The sequence below is a fragment of the Propithecus coquereli genome, unplaced genomic scaffold (genome assembly GCF_000956105.1).
Source record: "Propithecus coquereli isolate 6110/MARCELLA unplaced genomic scaffold, Pcoq_1.0 Scaffold95, whole genome shotgun sequence".
Taxonomy (NCBI): domain Eukaryota; kingdom Metazoa; phylum Chordata; class Mammalia; order Primates; family Indriidae; genus Propithecus; species Propithecus coquereli.
Genome location: NW_012155840.1, coordinates 7,439,907 through 7,456,422, shown reverse-complemented (window position 1 = coordinate 7,456,422; position 16,516 = coordinate 7,439,907). Strand labels below are relative to the sequence as shown.

General features: G+C 36.1%; 1 protein-coding gene across 1 annotated transcript in view; it reads left to right on the top strand.

Moving 5' to 3' along the window:
• The window catches only part of MLLT3 (myeloid/lymphoid or mixed-lineage leukemia (trithorax homolog, Drosophila); translocated to, 3), a 281,858-nt gene that overhangs the window by 156,354 nt on the left and 108,988 nt on the right, over nt 1–16,516 (top strand). The window contains exons 3-4 of the mRNA XM_012665014.1: nt 3,291–3,373; nt 11,467–11,610. Coding sequence (XP_012520468.1) covers nt 3,291–3,373; nt 11,467–11,610 — 227 coding nt within the window. The remainder of the gene's footprint in view (nt 1–3,290; nt 3,374–11,466; nt 11,611–16,516) is intronic.

Below are 16,516 nucleotides of genomic sequence, written 5' to 3'. Positions count from 1 at the left end.
TAAAGGTGACTATCTTTTCAATAACTTCTGAAACTTGGACTTTTATTACCTGGATTTTAAGGATTATCTGATTCTTGGTCAATCAAGAGGAAGAATGAAGGATTTAGGATGCTTAGATCTCTTAAATTTGATGCAGTGACCAGTGATCGTAGAGAAGGGACTTTTCGATGAGATGTTGCTGAGTGACAGAAGGTGATCCCTCCTAAACGTGGTTCTACTAGTTTAAAAATAATCACTTTACGTCTAATGTATTACCTCTACTGGCTAAAATGTTTCTTAGTTTTAATTCCTGTTTCTTTTTTGGAACGAATTTAGAAACTCATGTTAATGATTCTGATCATAAATAGACAACTTCCACTAATTTGACTTTCTTCAGATTAGAACTGTGAGTTTGTATTTATGTTGCTACCAATTTTCTGGTCTGCTTATTATGTGTAAAAATTTTCTATTGTTTGCTTCTAATTAAGAACTCCGGGTGTTTCACAGACATTGTTCATTGTTATTGATGAAAATATTGCATTTAAAAATAATTGAGGTATGAGTTGGTAAAGAGTTTCTTATAAAACCAGACTTCTATAGAATATTAATACATAGCATATCATTTCCTTTAAGGAGTGGGAAAAAAATCCAAAGACCTTCAACTATAAGATGTGCTCAGTAACAACTGTTTCCTATAATAGGAGAGTAATTTGCATTCAGAATAGAGAAAATGAATTATACAAAAGGGCGTACAGAGGAACAGTTATAACTTCTCTGGAATGTGCAGCAGCCCACAAAATAAACTTCCTTCAAATGACATTGGCATGATTAATTTCAAGCAACCTGGACACTGAAACTGCTGTTCTGAAAAGGGGCTCTGCAACCTGGAAATGTCACGGGGGTAACACTAGTCTTCTAGTGGGGCTGGGTGGGGGCTGCTCAGTGCATTTAGTGGCAACCTCCTCTTCTCCTCAGTGTTCAGGGTATTTGAATATTCACAACAGATTGGCAGGTGGACAGTGAATGCCACTCTGGGTCCTTTTGCTTTTTCATTTTTCTTTAGAACAACTTGTAAGATCAAGTGAGATGTCTCATTCCTGATTTACTTTTTCTGATTTCAGTTTGGGGAAATTTAGGTGGGCTAAAGGAGACTGTCACGTGTTAAAATTCTGCCTTCAGTTTACCTCTTTGTAACCATGTTTGTACTTGTGGAATGTGTAACCAATTTTTGTGTGCATTATCTCAACATTATTTTCTGTAATGAAAATGCCTCGTGCCTCTATTTCCCCACATATATTCTGCTTTTATGTTGACGGTCGTGCTTACAGATGTTTAGATGGTGTTTCCTCCCCTTTGAAGGGAAAAATAGGCTATCTAGAGACTCTTCAGTCCAGAAAGTGGACCTGAGTCTTCTGATTTAAATCCAGGGTGTTCTACTTGATGCTTTTTTAAAATTTTCATCTGAGAAAGCTGTATGGTGATTGGATATTTTGGGGTTAGATTTTCTGCTTTGGTGGAGTCACTTGTTGAGGATTTCTGTGTGCCGGACCAAGTGCTGTATCTTTTACATGTATCACTATTGTAGTCTGTTCAGGCTGCTGTAACAAAGTACCATAGACTAGATGGCATATAAACAATAGACATTCATTTCTCACAGCTCTGGAGACTGAATGTCCCAGATCAGGGTGCCAGCATGGTCAGGTTCTGGTAGGGGCCCTTTTGGGGTTGCAGACTGCCATCTTCTCGCCTTGTCCTCTCATGGTGGAAGGCGTGAGAGAGCTCTCTGGGGCACTAATTCCATTCACGAGGGCTCCCACCCTCATGACCTAATAGTTTCCCAGAGGTCCCATCTACTGTAATACCATTACCATTAGCTGTTAGGATTTCAGTTTATGAGTTTTGGAGAGACACAAACATTCAGTCTATAACAATCACCCTGTTGAATTTTCACCCTGCCTGGAAGAGGAACCCAAGGTTCAGAGAAGTGAAGTAATTTTTGAGAGGTATTAATAATTTGCCTAGGCTGAGACGGATCCCTCACTGGCACCCAGTGTACTGGCTGCTGTAACCTGAGCCCTTGGCACTCTCTGTCTCCCTGAGGTAAACCTTTCTGCCCTTGAGAAGTGAAAGGAAACTAGCAGCTGAAATTCTTGAATATATGGTCATAAGGAACTCTGTTGTGTATCAAAGCAATGATTCAGACAGTTAATGCTTTGGAAGGTAAAAGGAGAAGAGATGATAGTACTTTGTGGTCTAGAAGGGCCTTGTGAAGAATCTGGAATTTGCATAAGCAGAGGGTAGTAAGAGCAGCCTCCAGGTGTCATGTAAAGTGATAGCAGGAGGACCGGGTGCAGGTGGGAAATGCTGGGCACGTTTGGAGGAATCAGTGCATTGGAATGAAGCACAGGGGTTTGGGTGGGTGAAAATGGAACAGGTAAGCTGGAGCTGCTGCAGAGTTCTTGGGGCATCAGGGCATATGGCCTTGATATTCAGCATATCCATTTTTACTTTGTGATACTATCAAAATGCGGCCTTAACCGGAATAATTTCAGTTGGCTTGGGATTGATTTTGGTTTATTGAAAATTTTAGTGAGATGAAATCTTATTTAGCGTCTTAGGATCTCTCATTCTCCAAGAGCTTGCCTAATCTTCCTTCTTTCTAACTCCTTGAGAAATATAAAAGCCTATTGTTTCTTGTGTATGCTTATGATGTGATGAGATTTTAAGTATGTGTGTGTATACCAGTATTTCAGTAAGCATTTGTACTTGAGGGGAAGTGGAGAGGTAATGAGTCTTAATGTGTATCAATAACATTGAGAGACTCTGGGTTTGGGGATTTTCTAAGGAAGGAGGGTGGCATAGAAGTCAAGAATCTCAGATAAGTGAGCAGTGTAGGTGGGGAGTGATTTGCATCAAAGGCTAGACATAGTACTTTTGTTAGGAAACTTACAGTTACTTTTGAGCTTTGGGTCATAAGGAGCTGTCCTCAGTTCCCTAAAGCTTTAGGGTAGGGTGATAACAACTGAAGTTTGCTCATTAATGAACATGGTTGACTATGATAGGCTAGCCTCCATCAAGATTTGAATAAATAACTTACATGTTTGCTTTACATAGGAACAATTACTGATATATAAATTCTGGAGAAGAAATAAAAAATAGATCAGAGACTCAACTGGGTGGTTGGTAAGGGGCTGTGAAAATTGGGTGTGATCTAGATGGTAGAATGGGATTGTCTGTCTTTTTTTTTTTGAAGAGGAATGTCTTTTTGTTTATTATCCTCATCTTACCTGTTTTCTTTTTTAATGTTGCAGTGTGCAAAGATCCACCTTACAAAGTAGAAGAATCTGGGTATGCTGGTTTCATTTTGCCAATTGAGGTTTATTTTAAAAACAAGGTATGTAATCTTTACCCATTAATCTTTCAGTAGAAGATCCTCCATTAACCAAATGATGTTTAAAATAATTTTGACTCATAAGCACTTCTATCACTATGTGATTTTAAAATAAAAGTTAAATTTGTCTTTTAGGAATTTTGGCTATTATTACCCTTAATTATAGAGGAAATGGCTAGAATAAGATAATTTCAATTGTATGAAGTCAGATTATATGAGATTCATTAAATGTTCCTTTAAAGAGAAGACTGATTACCATTTTGAAAAAAATTAATACTATGTTTATAAAATAGGAAAGAGAAATTTTGTTTTCCAGTAAATGTTCCTTTTCTCATTTTCATATTTCTAGAATTTTTGAGGCTTGCAAAGAATAATCTCATTTTATCTTTAGCTGATAACACACGGCACATATGTACAGTTATTTCGACTTGAGATATTATGAATTCTACTAGATTTAAAAGTTTTCAGCAGTACCTAAGTAGGAGAACACACAGATTATATAATATTGGACAAATTACTCAACCTCTGTGGGGCTTGCTTTCTTATTTATAAAATGGGGAGATAAGAGTACCTACTTCATAAGGTGGGTAGAAGGATTAGACAAAATAGATCTGTGTAAAGTATTTAGAACAATGCCTAAGTAAGCACTTAGTAAATGCTAGTTGTTATATCATATTGCTCCTTAATTTTCCTCCAAAGGTATCACGGTTTCTAAAACTAGCCCCAAAATAAGGTAATTCACTTTTTTATTTTATTTTAAGGAACTGAGCAAATAGAATATCATGTTATCCAAGCCAGTGTTCCATAAAGTAGGGTTCTTGGGGACAGCTGCAGCATTAACCAAGAGCAAGTTAGAAATGAGATTCTCAGATGCCACCCAGAACTACTGAATCAGAATCTCTAGGGGTAGGACCTAGGAATCTGCATATTTACTAGTCCTTCTAGTGCCTCCCATTGGAACAGTGTCACTCCGGTTTTTTCAATTTATAATAGAAGGCTCAGCCTTCAATTCAGCGAAGTTAGGAAGTGTGAAAAACAGATTCTTGATCTAGATCTTTCTTCCTATTGGCTGTACTCTTCTGTGTCTTAGAAGCAATAAATCTTTGCTAGAATGACAGCTGTCTTTCTCAGTGATGATAACACTGAATCATTCACATGTTCTTTTATCAAACCAAATGTGTTGAGATACATTTATATCTGCTTATATAATATGCCTTTGTATTGACGTACTGATTTTTTTTGTTGTTATTTCAAGCTGAATTTCCCCTAAAAATAGTTTTGGGCTTTCTTTTTTTAAAAAAATTGAGATATAATGCACATACCATAAAATTTGCCCTTTTAAACTGTACAACACAGTGGTTTTTAGTATATTCACAGAGTTGTGCGACCATCACCACTACCTAATTTCAGAACATTTTCATCAACACGTAAAGAAATGCTGTACTCATTAGCAATCATCCTCATTCTGTCCCCCAGTTCCTGGCAACCATTAATCTACTTTCTTTTTTTATGGACTTTTCTCTTCTGGCCATTTCATATAAATGAAATCACACAATATGTGGCCTTTTGTGTCTGGCTTCTTTCACTTAGTATAATGTTTAAAAGGTTCATTCATGTTATAGGATGTATCAATACTTAATCTTTTTAATAGCTGTATAATATTGCACGATGTAGATATACCACATTTTGTTCATTTGTAAGTTGATGTTCAGATTGGTTTCAATTTTTGACAAGTATGAATAATGCTGCTGTGAACGTTAATTTACAAGTTTTTTGTGTGGATATATGTTTTCAAATTTCCTGAGTATATATCTAGATGGAATTGTTCAGTTATATGGTAACACTGTGTTTAACTTTTTGAGGAATTGCTAAACTGTTTTCTAAAATGATTGTACCATTTTACATTTCTACCAGCAATGCATGAAGAAGATAGTTTTTAGCTTTCTTTTTTTTCCTTCTTTCTTTCTTTCTTCACCACCAATTTCTCCAACGCTTGTTACTTTCCATTTTTTTAAATTATAGTTATCCTAGTGGGTGTGAAGTAGTATCTCATTTTGGTTTTGATTTGCATTTCTCTGATCACTTATGATGTTGAACATCTTTTTGTAATCTCTTGTATATTTTCTTTGGAGAAATGGCTATTCAGATCCTTTGCCCATTTTTCAGTGTATTTTTAATTTAAACAGTTGTGTTGATGACAAAGAATTCAGAGCCTGCCTTCACCCCCCTCCTCCCCTACCACCCTTTTAATATTGTAGTAGTTTAAATAATCAAGATTATGTGGTGCTTTTCTTCACCTCTTGCCACATCTTCATATCTAGTGTCTTAATCTCATCTAAGGATTGGGCTACACTACAGGAAGAATCTAGGCCTTCAAACCAGAAAAGTGTGTCTCAAAGAAATTAGGGGTTAGGAAATTATGATCTCTTGTGGGAGGACCATATGGTTATGGTTATACCATTCTCTTTCCATCACCTAAGTTAATTTGATATTGCATTGGCTTCAGTTTGGAAATAATACTGCAGGGAAGTATCTTCTCTCCTTGTTTTTAACTTTTCTGGTTATTTTTACAAGTTCTCAGTTGAACAGAGAGATCTATTTTCTGAATTTCCTAGTTTCCTACTTTACAGAAATAACTGTACACCAGGTTTGAATAGAAAACAAATGAAGGATAAAGAGGCAGCAAGTACCACTCCCTAACTACACACACACACACACACACACACACACACACACACACACACACACACACACACATATTTAGTGTTCTTAAAACTCATGGAACAGAGTAAAAAGATATGATGAAGGCACATTGAGTAGTCTTTTTTATGACTGTAAGGTGTATTATTCACTTTGTGAGGGATTTTAGTTTCTTTAAACGTGAAGGAAGAAAGCAGCATATGAAATGGAAAGTGGTTCTTCCTTTGGGGGTCATTTATAAAATAGACACTTAAGCCAAACACTGTTAAATAGGTTTTGTGTTTAGTATTCAGGTTAATTTCTATTTTCTAGTTTTAAGTTTTCTTTCAAATTTCATGCTTAATAATGATTGCTATTTTCACACGTGCACAAGGAGACATATATATTTCACTGTTTCACATAAAAAAGTAGGATATACATAATTATTGGCCCTATATAGAGATGTGGATCAATAAATGGTAACTTAATACTCCATAGGGTGCTGTACTGTACTTAATGTGGCAACATGAGTGAGTCTCAAAAATAATAACTTAAAAGTTGCCGAAGTATATGTGTGGTTATAATATCATTGATGTTTGTTTTTTATAAACCACTCGAGTAAATGGTGTTATGGAAATGTACCTATTTTGTATAAGAGCATGTGTTGAAATGATAACACAGGGCATTGAAGGCATTGAACTTGAGGGCGTTGGTTACTGAGGGAGGAGAGATGGAGAAACTTATGTATATAAAATTTTTTTCTTTAAAGAAAAAGGTAAAATTTGGTAGAACTGTTAACATCTGTTTAATCTTATTGGAGGATACATGGATATACTGTTTTAAGTACTTTTCTACGTGTTATTATTTTTTAATTAAAAACATTACTTTGTGATCACTTTTAATTTATCTTAGAGTATCTTAGAAATCAAATTTTTGCTATATTCTGATCTGGATATCTGAGCTGGATATATTTCTTTTTTTCTTCTAATTTTAACTTTTATTTTTATTGTGGTAAGAGCACTTAACATGATATCTAGCCTCTTAACAAATTTTAAGTGTACAATACATTATTGTTGACTGTAGGTACAAATGATGTATATCAGATCTGTAGAGCTTATTCATCTCACTTAATTAAAACTTAATGCCTATTGATCGATAACTCCCCATTTCCCCCCTCTCCCCAGCCCCTGGTAATCACCATTCTAGTCTTTGGTTTTATGAATTTGACTATTTTAGGTACATGATGTAAGTGGACTCATATAGTACTTGTCTTTCTGTGTCTGGTTTATTTCACTTAGCATAATATCCTCAAGGTCCAACTGGATATATTTCTTATTTCTCTTCTTACTGAAATAATCCATTGGTAAAAATTTAATAGGTCTAGGCTGTTGCCCTGGAATGTTCATTTCATTTCTTTTGAGTATGATTTTATTATCTCTGGAGTTTACTCGACTCTGTCTTGAAGAATAACATCCTTTATAGTAATGGTTTATGAAAAAGTGTTGTTCACAGTTTGCACAGGCATGAGAGAAAGCAGCAAACAGAGCTCCATGTGATAATGGTAGAGTCCTGATTGTACATATTAAGGATATCATTCTGTCTTTGGTCCCATCCCTATGCCTTCCTTTGCTTTCTCTGCTTCTCTAATGAGCTTGTCTTCAGTTTTGCTCATTTATTTGAGCTGTCAGAGTCAAGAGGGGCAGCACAGTGTCAGTACTTCTTTTGAGTTTGTGTGTGTTTATTCTGTCTTATTTTGTATTTGTGCTCAACAAAACAAGTCTATCTGTGAGAACCATGCATGTTTCAGAAACTCGAAACCCAACAGGCACTCTCAAACATAATCGATTGTGGCACTTTAGGTTTGAAAGGATCCTATGCTTCTCTCTTTCAGTCTGTTCTCAGAAAAAAATGCATGAGTAAATGTCAAGGACTGAAGCTTCTGCAGAGAGGGGTTTGATGTTGCCAAAACCAGATTTCCACCTCTAGGAAATGTATTAGTTTTATATATAGAACAAACACATGTTTTCTTGTTTGAACTTCGAAGAATCTTTTCTGAGGAGTGTAGATTGACATAATATTGATGTCTGCCCTCTAAGAAGATATTCAGTTGGCCAGAGGACAAGTTTATGGGTACTATTTTTTATTATTTAAAAAAAAAATCTTTAAAAAGAATTATACTTAGGATCCAGAGAAAAAGAGTCACTTTCTATGGTCCTTACTTTTAGTTTTATTGAAAAGTGATAGTTTTTGTTTTGTTTTATTTTAGACTGTTGTGGACTATAAAGTGATGTTGTCATTACCTCATTCTTTTTATGGTGGTAATTAATTGTATTCATCAATATATTTTTCTCTTTAAAGAAGTATGCAGGAATCCATATTATAAAACTTAGGAGTTTTATTCCTTTGACTCCATTTAATGATTGTTAACTATTTGGTGTAGCCTTTCCAGATTTTTCCCCATGCATTCGCATAGATAAAATGTATATCAGTGTAGAGATTGGCAGGGGCATACTATATCATACTATTAATGTAATAGTTTTCCGTGACTTGCTTTTAATTCACTTAGCAAGTTGCCTTTCCGAGTCAGTATTTTTAAACACCTGAATGGTATTCCATGGTAATGATACAGATCATTCTTAATTTTTTGCTATTATGAAAAATGCTGCCATGAACATTTTATAATATATTTTTGTACCCATATTTGAATATTTCTATGGAAGATTTTTAGAGGTAGAATTACTAGGTCAAACATCACATGCATTTAGTATGTTGAAAGATATTGCCAAATGTCTACCAAAAAGACATTACCAATTTATACTCTCAATTACATGGCAGAAAACTACTCTCCTTTTTAATTACTTTTAAGGTTGTGCTGACTGTATTGACTGTTATGCAATTTAGAGAAGAGACAGCTAAGCCAAAAATGGTCATAATTCAGTGTGATAATTACACTAATAGAGGAACGCTATAAGAGGGATGTCTAATTCAGATCATATTGGGAGGGTGAGGAAGACTTTATAGAGGAGGTAATGCTTTACCTGGGTCTTGAATAACGAGTTTGCATTAACCAGGCGATGGAGTAGAAGGTATGCTGGGAGAGAGGGCATTTTAGGTGTGGGGAGTACTGCTCGTGAAAGGCAAAATGAATGAGATAATATGAAGTATTGGAAAACTGCAAGTGCTTCAAAATTGTAGAAGGATAGAGTATAGTAAGAGATCAAAGGAGATGCAAGAAAGGAGTAAGAAACTATAATGATTATTCCAAGGAAGTGGGATTTTATTATAGAAAATGATGAACCATTAAAGGCTTTTGTATCAGTGGAAAGATACAGCCTGAATTTTGTGTTAGAAAGATCATTCTCTTGTCATTGTGGGAAGTAGAATGAGGTAAGTTCAAAAACAGAAGAGAAGAGGAGATGAGGAATGGTGAAGGTCTAAGCTCAGGCAATAGTCATGGCCTCAGAGAAAAGGGGATAAATTTGAGAGTTTCTAAGGAAGAATACTAAATAGAACCGGGAGAAAATTTGACTGTGGGGAGTGAGGGAGAAGGAAGAGTCGGGAATGATTTTTGTGTATTTTAACCTTGTCAAGCAGTTAGGATTGCTGTTTGCCAAGATGTAGAGAATAGGAGAAAAGACAGATGAAGATAACTTTGGTTCAAGATACTGTATGAATGTGATGCTGCTGTGGGTAAACCTATGGAGCCACATGCATGTGGCAGTCGAGTGAGAGCTGGGCCAGAGATAGAGTTGGGGATGTCACGGTCATGCAGAACTGACCGCCTTTGAATGGGTGTCATCTCCTTGGGAAACTTTGCAGAAAAATAAATGACATGTAAAGGTCAATGAAGAAAGAGAAGAAGGCTGTGAAGAAGACTGAGAAAGAATGGCTGGGAGAGAATGGCATTCTGGTAAGGGAAGTAGGGAGCAAGTGTCATTCTAGATTGTAGCGGAAGTGTAGAGATAGTGAGGAAATTAGTAGAGACTGTGATTTGGGGAGGTTTGGATAGGATGTGGAAACCATGAATTTGAAGTAAGAAATGCCTATGTTCTGACAGTTTAGGTGCTACGACCTTTGAGTCAAAAGAAATGGGTTCAAATCACTTTGTTTCATCATGTGTTAGTAATATAAAACAAAACAGGGCTCATAATTGTCCCAAAGGAGAGCTCTGAGAATTAAATGAGATGAATGCTAAAGTACATATTAGTTACCATTATTATCCTGAGTCTTCATTTCACCTTGGATGGTCGAATATCAGTGTGTAGAGAGGGATAAATGTTCAGCCAACTAAAGTAGGACTAAGAGTTGAACCTGGGCATCATGAAATTCTAATTATTGTGTTCTTTTGTCTAGGGTGCCATCTTTTCCTGCTAGTTCTTGCCTCAGGAAAATGCCATTCTTTATTCATCTCACAGATATTTATTGCATTTCTGCTATGTGCAGGCACTTAACCTAGTTGTTGAGGGTACAATGATGATTCCAACCTTGTTCCTCCTTTCATCAGTCTTATGATCTAGCAGGGTGAATGGAGATAAGACGGTTATTCTAAGACGTGGCAAGGATAAGAGGGAGATGCACAAAGTAGAGGGGAGGCAGTGGGAAGTGGGGAAGGCTTCCCCAAAGTGAAACCTGAGTGGAGAAGGTTGAGAAGTTATCCGTGTAGATTAGGAAGTGGAGGCAATGAAGGTAGTGATGTAAAGCGAGAGTGAAACCAGAATTACCCTAGAACATGGTAGGTACCGGGAAGCAACCAGCAGCAATGTGTTGCTGGACCATCAGATGGATGGAAGGGGTATGGTGGGATATGAAGCCAAGCACCAGTTTAAGGAGGCCCTCATGTGACATTCAAGTGAGATTAGGTTTTTATCCCAATGGCCACTGGAAGCTGTTGAAATTTTAACTAGAAAGTAAAAATGGCTAGATTTTTGTTTCACATAGATAATTTTGAGGCCTGCATGAAGGACGAATTGCAGAGGATGTATCCTGAAGTAGAATGACCTACTTAGAGGAAGAAGTCTATAATGTTTTGACAATGAGTAAGAGCAGGGCAGTAGGAGTTATTTAGGAGAGAAAATGACAGCCTTTGATGGTGTAGTAGGTAGGGAAGAGGAAGGATGTGTTAGGTTTCTAGTTGGGTGGCTGTGTTGGTGGTATCACACCACTTGAGAGATTGTGGGGAAGATGATGAGTTTTTTCTTTTTGGTTTTCCCCTAACACAAGAAACTAATTTATCAGATATTTCCATTTTGTTTTGTAGATAATTCCGTGATCGTTTTTCTTCCAGTACTACTATGACACTATAGCTGTTAGATGTCTTACATCTTTCCTATTCCTTATGAGGACTAAACCTTTGCTTTTAAAATTTCTGTTTATGCCTAACTCTCTCTTTTCTTTCTCAATTTTTTATTAACCTACAGGAAGAACCTAGGAAAGTTCGCTTTGATTATGATTTATTCCTGCATCTTGAAGGCCATCCACCAGTGAATCACCTACGCTGTGAAAAGCTAACTTTCAACAACCCCACAGAGGACTTTAGGAGAAAGTTGCTGAAGGCAGGAGGGGTAAGTGGCACTCTCTTATGAAAGCCTTCCTATAAAAAACTAGTGGCTGATGTGTTAAGAAATATAACAATATTCTGGGAGAGGTAAAAAACATGAAGTACTTTAATGGCTTAGCTGTGGACTCATAGTTTGAGATGAAGAGGTAGGCAAACAATGAAATTTAAGTAGATATGAGTGTTTGCTAAACTGTTGGTTAAAGCAACCTGAAGACCTATGCAGCTGACATTTACTTTGACAGAAGTGAAAACCAAGCAATAAACTATCCTCAGTTAAGAAAAGAACATTGTCTGGACTTGGTTATATCAATTTATAAAAACTTTTGGGTTAAGTTGAAAGTCATGTTAAAAATTGTATAAAAAGGAGTTATTGTCCACATTTTCTGGATCATGATTAATAGAAAAGGTGTATCCACTCATATTACACGTTTGAGTCATTAAATACATATTTTTGTTGATTTGAATTTTAATGTAGGTAAAGGATGGTTTTCCCTTTTTAAGATAAGGGTGACAAAGACATAATGCGGTAAATTTTTGGCCCTGTGATTTGGCTAGAATGGAGAAGAATTGTAAGTGGAGTTTCTTGCAAACAAACATTTTAAATGTCAAACATCTGTACAGTCAGCTGTACTGAGAAACACTTTGGACAAAATCCCCTTTGAAATGAGTGTCGTTGGGATCATGAGCTCCTACTTCAGATGAACTTCCTGTGCCATTTTATCTGGGCAACACAGACCCCATCTATTTTGAAATGCGTTCTTTACTCTAGGATTCTCTTCCATTAGTTTTTCTGGAAAGTTTTTATTAATATACAGTTTTGTATCCATGAAGTTATCATTTTCTGTAAGCATGTGTAAATGTAGACCATAACCTGTCAAGATGTTTCATTTTACTGATAAACTGTACCTGAGGGCTTTCAGGAAAGAGTTGGGTTTCTTGTGGCACAGTTCTTTCCCTTTATTGGGTCATGGACAACCACTTTGAGAACCTCAGAAAAGCTGTGGCTGCTCTCATGAGAACATTGCCTATATATATATATATATATATATATATATATATGTAGTATATATGTATAGAATTGCGTGAACATTTTGGGTAATGGAAGACTCCATTTTTTTTTTTTTGAGTCCTGTTTTGCCAGGCTCCTCCCTTTCAACTGAACTATTAATACATATTTGAAGTATTGCGAGTACTTTTACCATGTTTCATTTTTCACTGTACTGTTTTCCAGTAGATTATAGGTTAAATAGGTATTGGTGGGCCAGCTTCAGAAATGAACCACCACTTATAATATTCTATGGGGATATGCAGCATCATGAATAAATGGACTTTTGTAGCACAACTCATTTTAAAGTTAGGAACTTATGATATATTTTTTAAGGAAGCTGTTTGGAAAAAAAGCCCTATTCTTTTTATAGTTATCAAGAGTACAGTGTTGATATTATTTATTTACATATGGTTGTGCCCTTAACAGTCAGCTGGTTCACTTTAAATCCTAATCATCCTCATTATTTTTCTCTTTATGAGGGTGACATTTTATGCGTCTGATTATCCCTCTTGGATATGTAGTTGGATAGGGAATTGGAATGTGTAAATTATGGATCTCGAGTACATCGGGCTTCTGGTAACGGTTGTAGGAAAAAGTAAATATGACACAAGAACTTTTTAAAGCAGCCATTTAGTCCCAGAGTATCAAGGGTTGCCTGTGAGCTGGAATAGAGGTCACAGTCAGCGATAAGGCAGCACTGTGTCCTGATAAGGTCACTAGTGGATTCTCATCCTCTGTTCCACTCAGCCTTTATCTCAGAATGATCACTTTTGACTTCTAACTTTACTTCTTTGTGTTTCTTTAAGTGCTGTTTGAAGCCTACGGACATTTTCCTGTTAGAATTAGATTGTGTCTTGAAAACTCTAAAATAATAAGTTGAAATATACACTATTCCAGGCACACACTATTTGAAATATTACAAGTTTTTTAAGGAACTGTTTCCAGAGAATTTTGTAATAAAATAAAAATGTAAAAATTCATTTGAAGTGATTGTAATCCCACAAATTCTGTCTGTTTCATGTGGGAAGATTAAAGTAACCTTCTATAGAAATGTAAAAAAACAATTAATAGACTAACATACATATTTTGGCTTACCTAGATTTTTGACTGCTTTATATTATTTATAACTGATATTTTAAAGATTTATCTTGTCTTAGCATTAATGCATCCTATTTTGGTGTTACTAACTTATGAACCATTTTGATTGTACTAGAAATCTTCTGTTCATGACTATGTCTCTTAAGATAAATTTTTTTTGGAGGGGCTGGGTTTTGGGATAGAAGAGGGGGTGCTATGGTCCTTATACCTAAATATTATATGTGTAACATAGATATATATGTCCTACCTTTAAAGGAAAAAAATTGAACCCTCCTATGTATGTACTATGTGCAATCATTATATATAACTTGAGACAAGAGTGGAGTAAACTTAGTGTTTGGCTAAACTTAGTGTTCCTTCTCCTTCAATTTTTTCTGTGAAACCAAAAGTACATGGCACTATTAAAAGCTGAACTTCACTTTCCAAGAGATCAGAAAGGTTTTTAGAGCTGGCAGCATCTTTGAAAAAATGTTCTTCAGGTCTTAGAAGAAAATAATTCCAAAGAACTTTTTGCCAGAGATTCTTGAAAACTTGACTATTTTTTCTATTTCATAATCTATAAACCTATAGCCCCATGACAATTTTTTTTTTGACAATAACATTTTCTTCTTTTCACTGCATTTTTTTTTAAATGCCGTAACCATTTTTCTAAATAGTCTCAAATCTTGTTATACTTCTCCCTCGGAAGAAATGTACCCTGTGTTCTTCTGTTGAGATCTCCCTAATATTAAGGATAATCTTGCTTTAAAAGAAAAACAATTTTTGTGGGTAGTGCCCATTTGGATTTAAGCATTATTTTCTGAGACTGTCGAAATACAGAATGATTTCTTTTACAGCACCCTAAAGATAATTTTCTCTAAATTATAGACCTCATTATAACTTGCTGGGGAAATAGGGAATTTCTTTTCTTACTTAAGTCCTGACCTAGCCCCTGTCAGGACTTAAGTAAGAAAAAGGCACAGGGTAGGGGTCAGAAAATGGAAAAGAACAACTTGACAGCTTCTTTTAAAAATTATTATTTATATTTATTATTATACATTTATTTATAAATTGTTATTTATATTTATTGTTATATTATTAAGGGAGGAGATTTCCTTTATTTCGAGATCTTTATTCTTCGGTGAGGGGAAGGGGGGAGCAGTGAGCAATAAACTTTTGAGGGCAAAGAGAAATATAATCTGCTTTGAATTTTAAGCAAAAGGACCAAATATACCCTATTGAGAAGTACCTCTCCATTCCGTTGAGATATTTCTGTTTATTTCCCATTCAAAAAAATAAACTGATGGATCCCTTTTGGATCAGTGATCCTCAAATTGTACACATCAGGATGTTAGGATTAAAGGATTTATAATCATAATAGATGATTTTCTCTCTATTCACTTAACACCCTCTTAGTAGCTGGAATTCAGTTATACTGAAAAACAGCACAGAGGAGTTTGACATCCATTACTCTAAGAGAGTGGATGAAAGAAGATGAACTTTTCTTTCGGGTATTAGCAAAGCAAAGAAATTCTGTATATTAGATATTGTATGTCATATTACTAAAACTCATCATTCTACTAACTTGTCATTCTGGATTTCTGGTAGGAGGGAATGTGAAACAATTGGAAAAGTAAAGTCAGGCAGATTTAGGTAAAAACCTCATCTCTATCATCTTCCAGCTGGGTTACCCTAGAAAAGTCATTGCATCTTTTCGAATCTGTTGATCAGCTGTGAAACAGACATTCCCATAGGGAATGTGTAGCCATGGTATGTAACACACAGTAGATGCCCAGTGTCTTGGTTCTTTTTCCCTTGATCAACAGATGCTTAGCCACCTTTATATTATATCAAGCACTTACAGGTACAGTGAAAAAAGGTGGTTTTTTTTTTTTTTTTTTTTTTGAGACAGAGTCTCACTGTGTTGCCCGGGCTAGAGTGCCATGGCGTCAGCCTAGCTCACAGCAACCTCAAACTCCTGGGCTCAAACGATCCTCCTGCCTCAGCCTCCCAGTAGCTGGGACTACAGGCATGCGCCACCGTGCCCGGCTGATTTTTTCTATATGTTTTTAGTTGTCCGATTAATTTCTTTCTATTTTAGTAGAGACGGGGGTCTCGCTCTTGCTCAGGCTGGTTTCGAACTCCTGAGCTCAAACAATCCACCCGCCTCGGCCTCCCAGAGAGCTAGGATTACAGGCGTGACCACCGCGCCAGGCCAAAGGCTGTTATTTAATGTAAGCTGCTCTACATTTATTCATAGGAAAACATTCTTAGCACCAGTTCGTGTGACTAGCACATTGATGGACCTGTGTTGTGTTTAAAGATTAGCCTGTGGTATCTTTCTTTAAGGAGTTTATACTCTGGCTGTTTGTATTTTGCTTGCGTCAAGTGTAACTTCAGTTCTGTTTGGGATATCATTTTGTAAGATGTAAGTTTTCATTGGAAAAGTTATTGATTCTTAGCATCATTCTTAATTCTAAATTTCTAGCAGATTAAAAGCTTCTCAAAGCTATTGTTCCCTTAGAAGATTTCACATGTAGTATGTCCAGCAAGGTAGTTGCATCCTTGTGCTTCCACAAAGAAAGTACAAAAAAGGCAAACATCTTTGGAGAATTGAGTTTATTTTACAGTTGCTCCCCTTTTTTGGCCTGGAAATCAAGTGGTCTGCTGTGGTTCTGGTTTTTGTTGTTGTTGTTATTGTTGTTGAGACAGGGTCTTGCTGTGTTGCCCTGGTAGAGTGCAGTGACATCATCATAGCTCACTGTAACCTCAAACTCTTGGGCTC